We start from the raw sequence: 19,634 nt of genomic DNA, 5'->3' as shown, positions 1-19,634 counted from the left end.
TGTGGCCTTTTGGTGATAATGGCTGTTTTCACACACAGTGGCAAAGATGTATTGCAAGAGATTGTTTTGAATGTTGACATTTAAGATATCTTATGCTGCGCTCTAGTGGTTGCCTACTTGCTTGTTGCTCCAGAAAAGTATATGTTCCTGGGAAATCTCTTCTGGAAGACAATCAGATTGAATATTTTCTTAAACTAGATCACAGAACTTTTAGATAAAGAGAATGTTACAAGCTATTTAAAAAATTGACACACTACTGAAGGTTAAAAATATTTTTTCTGTTTTAAACTGGCAAGATACGTTAATTAATGCATAAAAATGTATCATAAGAAATTATAGTTAATTAGTACATGCTTTTCATAAACATGCAAAAACCTGGCGGATAGCAATTTATGGTTGTTGATCATGCAGGTCTTCCCCATAATATGTGACTGGAACTTTGTTATACTCAGAAAAGGGTAATTTTAGAATGTATTAAAGAGGATCAGTTAATTGAGATCCCTGTTTACTGTAATTATAGTTTCTGGACATAAACCATAAATATCTTGATTTGATAAAGAGGCGCTTCAAGAAATAGTTTTTCATGCATTGATCATGACATTGCCTTGTACTGAAATGTCATTGGTCCATCTAATTTGGAACTGTCTGTTCTGGCTGGCAGCAACTTCCTAAGGTGTCAGGCGGAAATCTGTCCCAGTCTTCCAGAGATTGTGTTTTATTGGAAATGCCAGGAATTGAACCTCAGGCCTCATGTATGTGTAAAACATACAGAATCACTGAGTGAACACATTGAGAGGTGAGATAGGTTCCAGGCCAACTATTATTGCTCCTTGCATAAGTCAAAATAATAAATTAACCTCTAAAATATGGTATAGAAGTTAGCGTTGATACACTTTGAAAATATATGAGTTGTATATTTGCCTTCCGATCTGGGAAAAATGTTCTGATCGCATTTTTTCGAATATCTCTCTCCAAAGCTAGGGGCTGCTGGATTCATTAATGTACAGTTGAAGTTGAATGTGTGTTTTCAATTTTAAAATACATATTTCAGCACCCCTCCCCCCATATATGGTTGAGGAAATTTTTTTTTTACATCCATTGTTGACCTTTCCGGTTCTTTTCCCTCAGTCATATACTTAGTATCACAATCAATACCCTTGACTGACCCTGTGAGGCTGTTGTCATGAAGCACATTCAAATTAAGCTACACATTGTTCCACATCTGGCCAGAGCACCCTTTCAGCTCTTATGTTTCTGAATTTTTCTGAATGATTTGTGGCATATCATTAAAATGATTTTTTAAAAATAGAGCAGTTTGTCTTATATGGAAAAAAATCACTAATCTCGTCCATAGAGCTTTCTGTCTTACATTTTCTTTTGGAGCTATAATTGTTTGTCTGTTAAATTTTAGGTTACCCTGCCGGAAAATGTAGGAGACTGTAAAGTAGGTTTTCTGTCTCCTGAGGTTCAAAGGTTGCAGGAACAGAATGATAACTTGCGGGCTGTGATTGCAGAAATGAGGAGAGAAATGGAGACCCTTAATGTTCAAGAATCTTCTTCAGACCACACCAAAATGAAAACAGAGGATACATCTAGGTCTGCTGATACTACTGCAGTTTCATTCACTCCTGGTAATGAAGAGGGCTGGGTTAAGTTTACTGTGTAGCAATCTTTATATGCCCTCTTAACATTTCTTTTTCAATACATGTTTCTCAATAGTTATAAGAATGCTATTCAAACAATAGATTTTCTTTTTGTACTAGTTTTACTTAAAATAACAAATATATATATACAATATATATATATTCTGGAGTGTTCCCGTATATAAGCAATTGACTCTCATCATGCCATAATACAGTCCCCAAGAGCATTTGAACCATAGTAAAAAGTAATCTTGATCTCATGATAGATAACATGTAGCTAAACTTGAACAGATGGGAACTGCTCTGAAAGACAAGATCAGTACAGACAAAATAAATGTATTACTCAAACAGTATATGTAGCAGAATATTTCTTTCTATATTGGATTGTTACTCTTAAGAGTTTAGCAGTACAACCCTATGCAGGTTTACTTTCATCTAAGTCGATTCAACTTAGCCTGGAGTAAGCTTGTAGGAGATTGCAATTAAAAGTTATATTGAAAATGTAATCGTCCCATAGTTGCCTTAGATAAATTAACCTAAAGTGGCTTTTAGTTCCTGTACAATTATATTACAAATTTCAGTCAGCCTGTTGAATGCCTATGAACCCCTGTCTTTCATGGCTGTTCCCTCCTCCTTGGAAGCAATATGTCTTAGGTATGAGCCCATGCTGCAGTGTCATTCACCTTCTGTTTCTTCCAGTTCTTGTGAGGGTACAAACTATGACTGCCAGTTTGCATCCTTTTTTGGTATTTGCTGTGATACTATGAACAATTTTCCTTAGAATATTAGGTGATGCATATCACTTCTGCAGTTTTGGAGGAGATGCAAGACTTTTTAGAAGGACTTCTGGGCCGATTCCGCACGGCTTACCTGTAGCCGGGATGTTGCGGAACATGCCAGAAAAAAAGCGGAAGATCGCGTTTTCTCGCGATCTTCCGCATTTTTTCCAGCATGTTCCGCAACGTCTCGGCTTCAGGTAAGCCGTGCGGAATCGTCCCTGGTTTGTAGAATGAGTGTTTTAAACTCTGCCTTTCAAGAGCAACTCTTTAAAAATTTGCTTTATAATTTGTTATTGCTGGCTGTTGTGTAGTTTTTTAAAGATGTTTTTCTGATGCATTGGTTTTGTTATTGTTACCCTTCCCAGGACTGCTGTTTTCTGGGGAAAAGGCAACTTTCTAAATGTTTTAAATCATTAAATAAGCAAACACTACTGCTGCAATATGGCCGGGAAGTAACGCTCTCCTTTCAGCATAACTTGTTGAATCTATGTTAGTCTCTGGAAGTCACAGTTTGAAAATCAGCTTTTAAAAAAAACTAAATGTAAAAAAGAAATCCATTTACAATACATACTATAGAAACATTGATATCGTTCCCATTTTTCCCCTTCTTGTATATATGTGTAACATGTATATATTTGCGTTAAATTATGCAGATTTTAGTCTTACTTTCAATGCAATCCTAAGCCCTCCCTTGCTGCTGTCATACACCCGCCCGTGGATCCATGGCGCTGCTCATTCATTTCCTAAGGATTTTTGCAAGCAAGCTACCTTGGTGGCTGAGCCCATTGAAGCCATGGCAAGGAGAGCATGCTCTCTTGTTTCCCTGGAAACCCCAGCAGCATCCCCCAATGGCAAGGCAGCTGCTGTTCACAGCCCCATGAATGGCAGGCAAAGGCACAGCCAATCCGTGGGCTGTGATTGCTGCTCCTGCTGCCGCTATCTGTTAGTGCCACTCCCCTCCCCTCCAGAGAGTGGGTGCACAGAGAACAAAGATTCCCGCGATCACGGTATCCATACAGAGGCACCTGCCCTGCCTGGAGTGTGTGTTCACCCAAGGTATAGGTGAGGTGGCCGCCCATCCCCCAGACTCTGATCTATCCGTGTGCATTCCTTTGCAGGAAATTCATGTTTGAAGTAACCAACCCTGAGTTTGGCATAGAGCAGATTTAGCTTTAAACCTCCAATTCTCTCGTCTTGTATCTGCGTTTGCTTTCAGAAATAATATGCTAGCATGTTTTATATTAATCAAGCTTCTGTGTGGGTGCTCAAAAATCATTAGTGTGAACCTTACCTACTTCTAAAAAAGTACACAAAACACTCGCTCAGAGTGATATCTAGCTTACTTGCTTCTTGCCTTTCCAGGTACATTACATCCAGATGAAATTGCTGGAGCTTCTTTGAAAAAGCAGGAAGCCAGAGCTCTACATGTGGATTTGACAGGAACACAGGTGGTACGGAAAATCTGAGATACTTAGTACTGTTACGATTATAGAAGACAATTCAGCAGTAGAACAGACTTATAAAGGCCACTGAATGTTTGAGACAAGAGGGCTGTTATGACCTTTACTTTTGGGGGGTAGATTTTTCTTTTAATCTTCCCCTTACACCCTCTAGGTAGTTAGCTGCCACCAGGAATATTATATTCCAATATGTTTTAATTAAGTTTTCCCTTTGGTAACGTTCCTAAGCGTCAGGCTTCTTCGTGGTTCTATGCGGCCCTGAGGATAGGAATGGGATATAGCAATGACAGCTACTCTGGGATATAACAAAACAAAATAAATGTTTATTTTTCAAGAAGCGTATTGGTTTCATAAAAGTAGTTCTTAGTTCTTAATGTTACTTCATTTAAACTCATTTACACAGATCTCTTGTAAGGCTTCACACACAGTTAGCCTCTTTCTCTAGGCTCTATATTTCTCTCACAGAAAACTCCTCAGGCAGCACACAGCTGGCCTCTCTTTCCCTGACTGAGTGTCCTTTCACAAACATGCTCAGTTCAGGTTCCACACAGGTTATATTTCATAAATATTTCAATATACTCAGGCAGCACACAGCTAGCCTGCTTTCTTCTCTCTCAAAACCTTTCTCTCTCTACTGTCAGTCTCAAACTGCATTCACTCCACCCACTCTCAGTCATCAACCAATCAAATCACTCACTCATCCCTCTCACCGCCACTCTTCACCTAGCTCAAACCAAGCATTTAAAGACACATGCAACTATTTCTTGAAATCATTACAAGGGCTGTCTACTATCAGCCTTTCCGATGGATCTTGCCAGAGTCCCTCTCCCACTGCAGCCCCCTTGTGGAACCAGAAATCTCCAGCATAGCCTTTTTGAACACTTTCCTCCCCCTTTTATTAGCAGAAAAGCTGGCAGAATACAACTGAAGGTTTTGTCTGTTCAGAAATTAACAACAAACTGTATATACCACCGTGCCCGACTAACTATATACAATATTGCAGTAATTATTTAGAGTCCTCAAAGTCAATTTGAAAGAGCTTTTAAATACCATTCAGAAGTACAAATGGCAATATCACACTCTTCTGTACATACATATGCTGATTTCATTCCAATATTCAACTGTGTCATTCATATGTAGTCAATAATATTCCTTATATCCAAGCATTATTTCCTATTGCACATGCCACTGAGAAATTTCAATATAATAAATTCAAGAAGTGTAACTGCTGATGGGATCGCCAGCAAGAGGTGCCCGTTCCGGATTCCCCTTTCTCAAAGCAGTTACTCCTATAAAATACAAACGTGAAATATACAAAGTCATTTAGCATGCCCATTCCTACAACAATCATAAAACATTCAGTTGGATATTTATACTCACAAATACCAATTTGATAGATGATAATTCTCAAAAATTACTGTAAGGCAGAAACATATCATATTCCTGTGTTATCTTCCCTACTCTTGTTAAAAAACATTTTTTAATAAACATACATACATTGTAATAGCAATTCTCATACTTACAATCACCAAGTCAAAAAGCTTTTTACGTGCAAAATGCAAAGCAATAGTCCGCTTAGTGGCGTTAGCAATTCAATCTCACGACACACAGCTGTTAAGTATTACATCAATTAAGGGTACATCGAAAACTCTCACAACTTTTAAAGTGCTAGTGCTCCTAAAGTGTCTCATAAGAATGCTGCTAGGTCAAATGAATTATTCAGACCCTTTGGTTCCATCGTACCCAATTTAAACGTCCACCATGCCTCCTGCTGAAGTACGTCCCGTTGCGACATGGCCAGATCCTTGTGATGACTCACATACAGTACGGTATAGACAAAATCATTTTCACTGTGTCCCATGTCCTTGAAATGCATAACCAACGGTGCATCCTCCACGTTCCTCCGTAATCTAGATCGATGTTCCTGGATCCTTATCTTTATAGCATGTCCTGTACATCCCACATACATTTTCTTACAAGGGCACATTATTAAGTATACCATGTTTTGGCTGTTACAATTTGAGAACTCCCTCCAATATAATCCCAGATCTTTCATTTGATGTGGTGACATCACAAAGTCACACATATTGCACCTGCCACATTTGTAATGCCCCTTCGGTAATCCTCTACTCGCAGTTCTCCCTGTCATATCCGTGTGCACTAATTTATCCCTAATACTCTGTGTCCTACAAAGGGCAATGAGGGGTTTGTCCTTACAACCTGGCTAGTTGTCCACTAAGGGCCAGTATTTCCAAATTATACTTCTAATCTGTTTCGTCAATGGTGTGTAATCCAAAGCAAAACAGAATCTATCTTTCTGTACCCTTCCAATGCCCTTTAAAACCTCCTGTCTATTCCTCCGTATAGCTCTATTTTTACCCAGACCAATCACCTTGGCTGGGTACCTCTTCTCTGTAAGTTGCTTCTCTAGCCGTACCGAATGCGCGTGGAAATCTTGCATTGTTGTTGCATTTCGCCGCAGCCTCAGAAATTGATGTAATACTTAACAGCTGTGTGTCGTGAGATTGAATTGCTAACGCCACTAAGCGGACTATTGCTTTTCCCTTTCACATAAAAAGCTTTTTGACTTGGTGATTGTAAGTATGAGAATTGCTATTACAATGTATGTATTTTTATAAAAAAATGTTTTTTAACAAGAGTAGGGAAGATAACACAGGAATATGATATGTTTCTGCCTTACAGTAATTTTTGAGAATTATCATCTATCAAATTGGTATTTGTGAGTATAAATATCCAACTGAATGTTTTATGATTGTTGTAGGAATGGGCATGCTAAATGACTTTGTATATTTCACGTTTGTATTTTATAGAAGTAACTGCTTTGAGAAAGGGGAATCCGGAACGGGCACCTCTTGCTGGCGATCCCGTCAGCAGTTACACTTCTTGAATTTATTATATTGAAATTTCTCAGTGGCATGTGCAATAGGAAATAATGCTTGGATATAAGGAATATTATTGACTACATATGAATGACACAGTTGAATATTGGAATGAAATCAGCATATGTATGTACAGAAGAGTGTGATATTGCCATTTGTACTTTTGAATGGTATTTAAAAGCTCTTTCAAATTGACTTTGAGGACTCTAAATAATTACTGCAATATTGTATATAGTTAGTCGGGCACGGTGGTATATACAGTTTGTTGTGGATTTGTTCCGTGCCTCTCTCTGTTTGTATGTTCAGAAATTAAGCCAGTATGTATTTCAAAACTTAATTTTCTATAGACAATAATATCTTAATTTCTGTTAAAAGCCTAACATACTGAGCATTGGATCTCCTCTAGGGGGCATTGTGACTCTACCTTTCTGTGTTGTGTGTGATTTATGATGACACATTTATTCCAATCTAATGGAATGGAATGACCTAGAAGCATAAAAAACTTGGTTTAATTGGGCCTGGCCAATTTAAATATATCAGCAGCATATATCTGTTACTGTATTATACTAAATTTGCAATTATACAAGCTAAGTGGAAAAAAGTTTTATCTAGCTTCATTATAGTTGAAAACCAGTGTTTTCCACCATTGGACATTTTTAGTAATAAGTCCTTGTTCAGTGGCTGGTTTTATTTAAATGCCGCTAAATACAAAATACTGTTTTAAACTTGAACAGTTGCAAGTTAACCTTGACTGCCAAAAGCGATCTCAATGAGGCCTTGCATCACTTTGAAACTCCCTGGAAGGGAACTTTAAAGAGAAGCCACCAAAAAAGCACTTGTGCCTCTCCTCAGTGTGCAAAGCTGATGAATTTGTACAATTATTATTATCTCCCATTCTCAGCTGTTCTAGGAGGTCACAGTGCAGGCCACCAAACATAACGTATTTAGGATTTTTTGGGGCTACTACATCAAATCAAGCCTGAATTCTCCCTAGAAGCTAAAATGACAAATCTAAGGCTACTGTACTTTGGTCACATGATGAGAAGACAAGATTCTCTGGAAAAATCAATAATGCTAGGGAAAGTAGCAGTAGGAAAAGAGAAAGACCTTAAACAAGATGGCTTGACTCAAGAAAAGAAGCCATGTCCTCCAGTTTGCAGGATCTGAGCCACTTATGGTGGCTCTGGCCGTCCCCGCTGCCCACAGGGCTGTGGAGGGGAAGAGGAGGCGGTGCGGCAGGAGGTGGTGTGGTGGCAGAGGAGCCAGCTGGCTCCAGGCCCCTGCTGTGCGCAGCTGCTGCCACCGTTGAGCACCGCTACCGAGCGATGCCACGGCTGCCACAGCCCACCACTACTCCCTCCAGTGCAAGGTAAGTGGGTGGGGAGTGGAGGGGTTGCCCGGCGGTGGGTGGGTATGGAGGGGTTGCCCCGAGGGGGAGGTGGGGGTGGGGGAGTCGCTTCAGTATGCTCCGAATATTTACGGAGCATACCGAAGCGAGTAAAATACCATAATTCTGAAGTGGCTTTCCACTTCCTGAATTCCTGAATTCAGTATTCCTGAATTTTCCAGGAATTTTCAGGGAAACCTGAATCAACCTGGCCCTGCATACCCCTAGTCACCATAGGTTGGAGGCGACTTGATGGCACATAACACACACACCGGTTAGAGCCAGAACCTTGAATTTTGTCCCTGAAATGCAATGAGAGACTAGCACTATAGCTTACAATTAGAGATGGGCACAAATCGAATTACGACCCAAAAAAACGCACGGATCAGGCCGGTTTGTAGTTCACGAACCAGTGGTTCGTGGAAGCTCGTTTCCACAAACTTCCATGAATTGCTCTAATGGTTCGTTTGGGTTGCAGTAGCAGCCATTTGAGGGGCCGTTTTTGCCTCCTCTGCCGCCCTGCGGGCCCACACAGCAGCGGAAGAGGCCAAAACCTGCCTTCCCGCCCCTTGCAGGAGGTGGGGGAGGACACTCTGGGCTTGCGGGGCAAGGTAATTGTGGGGCTGGGGCTGTGGGCGGGCTGGGGTTTGAACAGTTTAAAGGGCCCTGCCACTTGCAAGCAGCAGGTCCCTTTAAACTATCAGCTGGCAGGCGGTGAGGGGGGGATCCCCCCTGCCGCCTGCCTGCTGATAGTTTAAAGCGCCCTGCCACTGCTAAGCTGCTGGAAAGGGGCATTTAACCCCCACAAACTGGTTCATAAACTTGCCCCAGTTCGTGTCAGATCGTGGTTCCTGGTTCATGAAAACCCATGAACCACGAACCTCATGGTTCGTTTTTTTGTGGTTCCCATCTCCACTTACAATACTGTTGTAATGGGATTTCAGCAATCTATCCCAACCAAGGGGATACCATGTTATTTTGCACCAGCAGAACTTTTGAAGAGGCTCTAAGTGCAATACCATATGTAGCTTATTAAACTAGCATAACCTTCAAGCTGTAAAGGTATGGGTGCTAGATTTGAATCCAAGTATTTTTTTTCATTTCACTTCCTCTTTTGTAGTCCTAGTATTATTTTATTTATTTCCTATATTTGCATGGAATTTTAGACTTAGTTTTGTTGTAATTTTAATCATACTCAGTAAACATACCTGCAAGCTGAGCATTTCTGTACTATACTTAGACATATACAGTACTAATTTTGATGCAATGTGCTAAAGAAAAGGTGGAGGGATGTTAAAACTTCAACATGAGATCTTGCAGCCTTGATTGTTCAAGATCAGAAAAAAAAACCCCACCCAAATTTCAGCACAAGAAACTATAATGGAAGGTTGAATTTAAAATGATAAATGACAGGTTTGTATAAAACTAATTTTAACTTAAAACAAGAAAAAGGCTTTAATAATGAAATAAAGAAAGTGAGAGCAATGGCCAAAGTGAGAGATGCTGTGAGAGATTTGGCTGAATTAATGTGGAATGGTTAGTATTACCTCCTGAATGTGATACTCATTCCAGTGCTGGTTTCTTCATGTCAATCAGTGACTAGACATGAGATTTGGGTGTAGATTGCAACCACTTCTTGTGCGATGTTTGCTGGACATTATTTCCCATTGCCACTGCATGGTATCCATAATAACATTTCCTCCCAGCATCCAAGAGACCCTGAGTGATGGGTGCATTTGTGATGATTTAAAGATAATGTAGCCAAATGCTCCCCCAAATATTTCCTTTCCTGTGTCTTTGTGAAACCCAAGGCCATAAAACCCAGTGGTACAGCCAGTAGACCAAAGAACACCATAGGAAGTGCAGAGATGACCCAGATGACCCCCTGATTCATTACTTCCTTTTAAAAGGTATATTTTACAGTAGCTCCCACTACACAGATAAGGGGTTATACGATTATGAGTGTAAAATGGGGGTAATATCAGCCAGAACTGCAACAGTATTTTAAAAGAGCATCCTTTGGTGTGTTTTTTTCCATTTTCTGAGGTGCAGCTTAGTTCAGTCATGGGCTACACCCCAGTGGGAAATTACAGAGAATCAGAATAGTAAAGAGTCCAGTAGCACCTTTAAGACTAACCAACTTTACTGTAGCATAAGCTTTCGAGAACCACAGTTCTCTTCGTCAGATGTATGCATGCATTACTGTAGCATAAGCTTTCGAGAACTGCTTATGCTACAGTAAAGTTGGTTATTCTTAAAGGTGCTACTGGACTCTTTACTATTTTGCTACTACAGACTAACACAGCTAACTCCTCTGGATCTGTACAGAGAATCAGGTTACTGATGAAAATATAACTAGGTAAAGAACTGGTTTTAATATTTTCTATCTTTGCATAAGAATTTGTATCCCTCAATTAAAAATACCCATCTCAGTCCCCATTGCATTCTCCTCTTTTTATCATCTGAATAAATTTTCCCTTTTTAAATTTCCTGGCTACTGGGGTTTCTTCTGTACATGCTCTGAAATGCAAAGCCACCACTGAGGCAAAAACAGAGTTTATCAGTAGTTTCCTCCATTGTTAACTTATGCATTGCTAGCCAGAGTCTTCTGGCTCAGATGAAATTTAATGCCCATTCACTGTTTCGGAGGGCAGCAGAATCAGGGTTTGGTGGTATATCGAGACCTCATTTTCTCTCCTCTTGCATCCCTTCCCCCACTTCTCTCAATAGGAGACACAGAGACCTCTCCTCAAAGATCATTACAGCTTCCAGCAATGGCAACTCACTATTTCAAGCCACTTTTATACCACTTTCAGAGTATGCTTGTGTGCCATGCTTCATACTTTGGCAGTGTCTAGCAGATTTTGTGTCTCCTCCATTTTATCTTTACAACAACCTTGTGAGGAAGACAAGGCTCAAAGAGTGACTGGCCCAAGGTCACTCAATGATTTCGTGGCATAGTGATGATTTGAGTGTGGGTCTCCCAAGTTTTAGGACCATGAAATATGTTCCTTACCAAACATATTCCTTTATTAACTTTGATTCAGAGAAATCATTATACCTGTATTCTTCTAGAAGGCAGTGACTAGAAGACTAAAGGATGATTCTGTACATCTCAAACCATCGTTTTTCGGCATGGAGGCAGGCGATGGGCCCCACCAACATACAGGAAACTATGCTCAAGGAATGCAGAGGAAACTGAAGGAAGCTGTGAAAAAGATCTCTAATCTGAGTAGAGAAAAGCAACAACTACTTGAGATGGTAAACAGACTGAGAGCAGAAATTGGAGCAATATCAAAGGAAGGTAAAATTACTGGGCAGGAAGATTTTGATTTGAATAGGGAGGATAAAGCATTGGGAGTGGGGGAGAATTTAGCCTCTTGAGATGGATGGTGCTTTAGAAAATTGAAGTGTTGGCTGTAGGCTCCTTGCTAAGATTAAGAGGTCTCCAGTTTTAATCTGAGAATGAAGTTCTAGTGATTAAGAGCACAATTGCTCCAAACATTGGAGATGGTGGGATAAAACATGAACAAAGTATTTGTTCCTCTCTCTTGGCTATAGAAATCTTTAGTACTGACACTATGAGGTCAAGGTGGCAACTGAACGTTGCATAATAGCAAAAAGGTCCTTTATGTACTTATAAAGTATTTATAAGGCCTTCTGAAATAAGCACTTGTTGGGATTTTCCCCCCTGGAAATGAGAAACAATGTAGAATGACATTATTGTATAACAAACTTGAGGCCAAAATAGATGCTTTGTAAGAGATTTCATTTCTGTGACTCAGCTTCTTTAGACAAAGTAGTGGGCAGTACAATATTGAGACCGCCATGCCACCCAGTCACCACGGCCTGCAGCTGTGCTCTCTCCTCTGCTCGAGAGGGGAGCCTGGCTAAGGTAATCTGAATGGAGCCCTGACATGGGCTGCTGGAAGCCCCCACTCCAAAACCAGCTCCGTTGAGTGTGATTCCCTGCGTGACTGCCTCTGTGGAAGGCATGGGCTGTGCTGGCTCATGGACAAGGCCTGCGCCCCTCCCCCCCAGCAAGCCTCAACCGCCGAGGCTGGTGTTGGGGAGGGCACAGGTGAGGGGAAAGAGGAGCCCAGTGTGAACAAGTGAGCCGGGGTAGCCGCAGGGGCAAAAGCGGATTGATTATCACGGGTAGTCAGTATCCTATGCTCTGCCAAGCCGCTTGGGTGGGGCCAGGTGTGTGTGGGGGGGTTGACTTTTCCCATACAGTGGGCGCCTATGGGCTATGCTGTCAGTTTTTGTGGTGTAACTTTACACTGCTGCTGGGGGCATTCTCACGCCCAAAACAGCTTAGGGAGCCAACTAAGTCGCACCCAACTCCCTGGCCTGCCAGCGTGGGGACTTACACCCCAGTTACACCAGCACCCATTCACTGTGACTGGGCACTGGCGAAATAACTGGGAGGAGTTGCACCGGGCTGCTGCACCAGTGTAGGGAGTTACACGGCATAACTCCTTCCTAGTCAGCTCCCAGGGCACTTTTGGCACCCCCCTCAGGATTGCGCTGTAAGTAAAGGTTATTGCTTGCACAACAGTTCCTATGCAACTCTTTAACCTTATACCCTAAGATCTAGCTATACTGTGTAATTCATTTTGAACAGTCAAGAGCAGGAGTGTGCAACAAAAAAAAATTGGGAAAAAGAGTTGGAAATAAGCAATTTCCCAAGTGGCAAGCCGGTTCGGAAATCGCTTATTAACCCGCTTCGATTAATAAGGGCCAAACTTAAAGTGCCCCCTGCGCCACTTAGAAGCGGCATGGGGGCACTTTAAAGTTTAAACCCCCCCCCACTCTTGCTCCAGCTGGCAGGCAGGCTCTGCCAGTCATCTGGAGCAATGACACAAACTTAAAGCACCCTATGCCACTTGCAAGCACCCCACCCAACCCCACTCCATGGTGCCCTTGTCTGGTCGGGAGCGAGGTGGGGGGATGGATGGGGGTCAGTCCAGGGGGCCCCCTGTTTTTTCTTTGCCTGTCTCATGGCCCCACGCTAGCAACAGGGGACGAGTTTAAACCCCCTTCCTTTGTTCCGGGTGGCTGGCGGAGCCCACCAATCAGCTGGAGCAATGATGCAGACTTTAAAGTGCCCCCTGCACCTCTTGCAAGTGGCACAAGGGCGCTTTAAAGTTTAAATCCCTGCCCTTGTTCCAGCTGACCCATGGAGCCTGCCAGTCAGCTGGAGCAACGGCGCAAATCGGAAACCCAAATCACACACCCCTAGTCAAGAATAGAAGGCAAAATTTTGCTTCAAGATAAAAGTAAAAAATGCCATCATATTAATTTTCTCATCTGTGTAGGATCTGAAGATTCCAAGAGCTCAAAACAGACTCAAGGACATATTTTCCTTGGTGCCCTCCATCCGAGACAACTTGCCAGAGAGACTAAACACCGCCTTTTAGCTTTAGAACATTTGCAGTACCAACTTACAATGCAGGTAATGAATTATTTTCTGTGTAACATGAGCACATTTTAGAACAGTTATACGGTCATGTGCTTTCTGTATGGACAGAGCTGCTGAATATTGCAGTCACATCTGGCACTGAGAGCAGATGCCTGAGAATGCCAGATATTCTCTGTCCTGGTCACAGTGGCATTGTGTGCATGCTGTACAAAAGCCAGAATCTTGGTTGGATAGTGGAAAGGAACATGCACTCAGCATGCTCTTCTTTTGTTGTGCCTGTGTCCATATTACACTAATTGGTCAGATGCAAAGTAAGAGAGTTGGTTATGTACAGTTCAGTGTTACTTCAATGTGAAGGTTGCACTTCTCCTCTTTGTTTCTTTTTTTTTTTAAGAAAGTACAAGTGCATTTGTAGCCCAAGAATGGTAGGATTTGATACGCTGATTTGGACTAGGATTAGGCCTTTTAGAATTTTGGACTAGGCCTATTAAGAGTTCATGAGACAGTTATCTGTTGCTTTTATGGAACAGATGAATCTTGCTTTTTCAGTATAGTTCAGTAAAAGTCTTTAGTCTCATATTATTACAATTAGTATCTTACTGAAAGATTTCTAAAAGAACTGGGTTGCATTTACATGGTGAATTAACTCACAACACTGCCTCTACTGAATCAGACCCTTGATCCATCAAGGTCATTGTTGTCTGCCCACACTGCAGTGGCTCTCCAGAGTCTCTGGTGGGAGGTCTGTCACATCACCTATTACCTGATCATTTCTAGCTCCCCCCCCCTAAATTAAGGGAATTTAGGTTGCCGTGAACAATACTAGTCTGTGATTATTCAATAAGTTAGCTGCATGTGTTTAGACTCACTGAAGTTAATGAACTTAAGCAGGCATAACTGGATGGGAGAACTGCAGTCTTTAAGAGTAATGCATTGATTGGAGTTTAGGAGAGAATGTTAGGAAGACACTTTTGACTAGGGCAGGGGATAGTTTTGTATGATGATTTGTTCTTTTTATTAACAAGTATGTATGTGTATATATTTCCAGTGTATATATTTTCCTTTTCATGGCAGGAGTTACAGTATGCACAGCGAAAACATAACTCAGGAAAATGTCTTGTTGAGAAATTTAATGATAAAAATGTCCCAGGCAGCAGTAACTGTAGCGATGGAGCAGAACTCCCAGTGAAACAGGTACAGTAGAGGTTTAGAATTTTCAATTTCTTCCCACTATTTTTATTGCTTGCCGTGGCAGTGTCTTGGGGGTTCTGCACCATGTTATACACAAGTTCATGTGCTAGAACCGTTCCTGGCTTATGACACCTCTCCCGCCCATCTCTATGTGCCATTAATGCAAAATGTTGGACAGAACTAAGGACATCCTCTCATTTTCACAGGTTCAGTCAGAATCATTTGTCAGAAATGACACTGCGGGACTTAAAAAGAATGAAATCTTAGTACCCCATCAGGATCATCAGCTTAGAAAAGGAAGTCCCAACCCATCCCAGCAAGGCCAGTTGTCATCAACTGGTACACAAAGTTCCCTGCAGGATGTTTGGCAGATTCTAGAGATGGGATCAAGCCCTTCTATTCTCAGTCCACAAAGCAACAACGACCAAGGTAAGTATGATACAGAAAGAGGTGACTATTTAATTTTGCTGTCAGACACAGTAGCAATTTTACTACACACTACTTCCTGTATGCTTTGAAATGCTCCTGCCTTACTTGTGAAGCCATCAACCATTTTCCTGCTCTTTATTTACCAGTTTTCAGCTGAGTGAGGACTACACACTCATTAATCAATGTGTATAGATGCTACTGTCCACTACTTACCCAAATTCAGCAATATCTTTTGCTGTGTTTCAAGGGGCCCTGAGGTTTCTGGAAAGTTAGCTATGAGTTTTTCATTAAGGCAACCAATAATGGCAGACAATTTTTCCTGAAAGATGGCTTGCCCCCACAATTTATCTTTTTCCTATAATTTGCATGTGTTCTATGGTGCATTTTCAGTTCACATGGAGTAACTGTGAGGCCTAACAGGCCTGACCACAACCACATATGAACTATATACCATAGAGAAGATATCCCAGCATCCTCTGCAGGGTCTACTGAAGCCCATCAACAGAAAAACAAAGATCAGAACACAGGCATTTTAGTTCAGTTTCCCTCTTCTTAAGATTCCGTGCTGAAAATGTTTGGTCAAAGCAAGCTTCCCTTGGATCCATTTTTCATCTCAGTATTAGCTTTAAAAAATTGCTTTTCTTTTAATTTTGTCCCTGCGGATGCCAGTGTTTTGAAATATGAATCCGCCAGACAATGTAATAAATCTGCCCAGAGTAGCCCAAGGACTGTGATCCGTTAGTTAATATTTGCTTTGAAAATAGAAAGTGTATTACTACTCTATCCTTGTATTAGCAAGCATATGGCAGCATTGTTGTACACGGACACATGTCACAGCAAGGGAGATGACTCTGTGGGTTGTAGATGTGCTGCTAGTGGTAGTTTGTCACTGGTTCAGAATTCATTTATGATCATAGGCATAGCAGACATATTACAGGTCAAGAACCTATTGATAAAGCAAGAACTGTGTTTGCAGATGTAGATGTCACAGCAACTTTCCTAATGTTTCATGCTTTCAACTGGCAGCCTTACAAGGACACAGGTTTCCTAATCTAGGACTGCAAACTTCCACCCCCAAATAGGACCACAGGCTGTCAATGCTGCAGATGTCCAAAGTCTACTAGAACAAAAATTCCTGCTGCTTACAGTGAAGATACTCTGTTTTGTCCTAGACATGCAGATTGATTATGAGAGAAGTTATATTTGGAGCTTTTCAGTAATCACACTCTGAGCCCTACTATAGATGAAAAATTTTCAAAAATTTTGAAACAGCGGGGGGAGGACTTTGAACAAAATGGGATATACTTTTGAATGTACATGCATAAGAGGACACTAATGTTGTTCTTTGGCTGGGAGAGTGGTATCAAATTTGGTGGCTTCTCAAGCAATCTGACCCAGTCCTGGGAGATGAAGAGGGAAGGTAGGACGAGCTCCTTAGGAACTGGGATAATTTCATCATTAGTATGGTCCTAAGATAAAACTAACAGTTTCTTTTTTAAAATGCAACACAACTTGTCCATGATGATTATATTAAGGCTGTAGGGGTTCTGTGCAGGAGGCTGGATCAACATATATAACTGAATTGAGGTGGGGCATACCACTGTTAAATGCTAACTCATAAAACAAAACTCCTTGCGAGTAGAAAACTTAGCACAGGAGAAGTCTGACCATCCCATCTCCTGCACGGCTAGAGTTCAATTTCAAGGGTCCATTTATTTTAGTTTTTTTCACATCCAGCCTACTAAAGAGTGCTGGAGAACGTGAAAGCTTGCACAACGTCCTGCGTCATAAGCCTGACTTTCAAGCCCTTCGCCTCACTCCAGATAACACAAGGGCTGGCTAAGTTTCAACACTGGTGGGGAGAGACAACCCTATATGCTCATAGGTACTCTGGTAATTTAAAAGGGTTATAGTTATACAGTTAATATTTAGTAGCTTTGTCTTATATTGTATGTATGTATGTGTTTGGGGTGGCACACAGGACATACAACAGTCATGTCATTCTTTGAGTTGACACTAATTGCAAATACGGCTCTCTGTGAGCCATGGATTAAATACCTCTGCATTAAGTGAACATATAGGGTGGTGGAGAGTGCTGTCAAGTCATAGCTGATTTATGGTGACCCCTGATGGGGTTTTCATGACAAGAGATTAACAGAGATGGTTTACCATTGCTTGCCTCTGCAATCCTGGTCTTCGCCAGAGGTCTTCAATCCAGTTATTACCAAGGCCGACCCTGCTTAGTGTCCAAGATCTGATGAGATCAGGCTTATCTGGGCTATTCCAGTTAAGATATATGGGGCTTAGGACTTTTATATTTTTGAGGAACTCTTGCTCACACCTATGGCATTGTCATGTCTAATAAATTATTTACTAATCTGAAAAAATGGATTCTTATCCTTATATGAATAGTTTAACCTTGACGTTGGCTAGTAAAGATCTCTTGTGAGAGCCAGAATTTAAAAGGGGCAGTAGCATCTCATGGTATGGTACTTCTGTGTTCTGATCTATTGCATGTGACATGTGATGATTTTCCTCAACTCTGTTTTGGGAATATTGTCATCCAGGAAAGGTAAGATTTGTATAGGTTAGATAGACTGCCTGCCTACTTCCAGCTCTGACCCTAAAATACCTTTTGTTAGTTCTCTGTCTATAGATTATTTCTTGAACCTGTGGATAGGCTTGAATGTGCTGAAAGTTAACATATCATCTTGTTTGCCTGTGAAACAAAGAGTCAACATCCAATTGGGCTAAGCAGTGGTATTCACTCTGTGGTTCACAGAATGAGTACCACTGCTTACGTTTATATTGACTAAAAGAGCCATATGACTGTTGCATGCCATGTGCTCCACTCCATATATGTATGCATAAAACAATATAACTGTTAATTTTAAATATACAGTGATAACCTTTTAAATTACCAAAGTACATCTGAACATGTAGGGTTGTGTCTCCCCACTAGGGCTGAAATCTTAGGCAGCCCTTGTGTATCTGAAGTGAGGGGAAGAACTTCCCTCTCTGCCTTCTCTCTCTCTCTCCTGAGCATGAGGTACAGCTCAGGCAAGACAGTGAGATTGCCAAGGTGCCCAGAGGAGAGCATGCTGGCTGGGGAGAAAGGGAGTAAAATTGCTTCCATCTCACTGTAGCCAGCTTGCTCTTTTCAAGGATGGTTGCCATGGTGGTGATTTTCTTTATTCTCTGTGGCCAACTTGCTCTCCTCATTACAACCTCCCAGGTACTGGATGGAGAGTGCAGAGGCAGAGGAGAAGGGTAGGAAGTTGTTGGGAGAGGATGGGCCCTTTATATCCATCCTTGGCCCACAGTGCAGGAAGGCTTGCAGCTTATCCTCTACTCCCTCTTGTGGCAGCTGTTTCAAGGGGCAAACCACCTACCTACCTCAAGCTCTATTGGGCATTGGCCTTGCCCACTTTGCTGGAACGTGGAGCCAGTGCCACACTGAGGATTGGTGTTCAGAATAGCCACAAGCAGGATGCTGAAGAGCCCCATGTAGTTCCACAGCCACTAAGTATCACTGTGCTAAAGCCAAAATGCAAGTGTAGTTGTATGTACATGCACACGTGTATTATCATATATTGTTTATTTTAAAACATTTGTATGCTGCCTTTCTACCCAAATAGGGTCCCTAAGGTGGTAAACATTAAAACATCTAAAACAACTTTTCAAAAAGTATTAAAACAATTCAATAAAATACACAACATAAACAAGAGAAAGGAGGGACCAATAACAGTTATTGAGGTTATGCCAAAGAAAACAAAATCTTCACCTACAGGCAAAAGACAGCAATAGAGGGGGACAGACGCCCTGGGGAGGGAGTTCCAAAGTTTTGTGGCAACGACTGAGAGGGCCCTTTCTCGGGTTGCCATCCTAAGATGATGGGGCCACCCAAAGCAGGACCTCTGAAAATGACCGGAGTGAATGGGTAGGTTCATATGGGAGAAGGCAGTCCTTAAGGTATGCTGGCCCCAAGCCATATAGGGCTTTAAATATCAATACCAGCACCTGGAATTCAGCCTGGAAGCAAATTGGGAACCAGTTCAGATGGAACAAGACTGGTGTGATATGGTCATACTCCAGTCAGCATTCCGAATGCAGCATTTTTTACCAACTGTAGTTTCTGGATAGTCTTCAAGGGTAGCTCCATGTAGAACACACTGCAGTAATCTAATCTAGTTGTTGCCAGGACATGTACTACAGTGGCAAGATCTTTCCTGTCCAGGAAGGACTGTAGCTGGTGAAATGCACCCTGACAACTTCTGCCAAGAGGCCTGAATCCCACTGAACCCCCAAGTTATGAAACTGCTTCTTTAGAGAGAGTGTATCTCCATCCATAATAGGATATAACCTGTTTCCTGGATCAGGCCTTCCCCTCCCCAGTAGCACCTTGTTAGCCCTCATGCAC

At 41.6% G+C, this 19,634-nt stretch overlaps 1 protein-coding gene across 1 annotated transcript in view; it reads left to right on the top strand.

Moving 5' to 3' along the window:
• Window positions 1–19,634, top strand: part of CCDC57 (coiled-coil domain containing 57) — a 78,868-nt gene that overhangs the window by 39,152 nt on the left and 20,082 nt on the right. The window contains exons 13-18 of the mRNA XM_054978784.1: window positions 1,412–1,631; window positions 3,785–3,873; window positions 11,245–11,473; window positions 13,491–13,627; window positions 14,669–14,788; window positions 14,992–15,214. Of these exons, the coding sequence (XP_054834759.1) occupies window positions 1,412–1,631; window positions 3,785–3,873; window positions 11,245–11,473; window positions 13,491–13,627; window positions 14,669–14,788; window positions 14,992–15,214 (1,018 nt within the window). The remainder of the gene's footprint in view (window positions 1–1,411; window positions 1,632–3,784; window positions 3,874–11,244; window positions 11,474–13,490; window positions 13,628–14,668; window positions 14,789–14,991; window positions 15,215–19,634) is intronic.

This window comes from Eublepharis macularius, chromosome 4, assembly GCF_028583425.1.
Source record: "Eublepharis macularius isolate TG4126 chromosome 4, MPM_Emac_v1.0, whole genome shotgun sequence".
Lineage (NCBI taxonomy): Eukaryota > Metazoa > Chordata > Lepidosauria > Squamata > Eublepharidae > Eublepharis > Eublepharis macularius.
The sequence above is the reverse complement of the archived record's forward strand: the minus strand, read 5'-3'. Positions and strand labels throughout refer to the sequence as shown.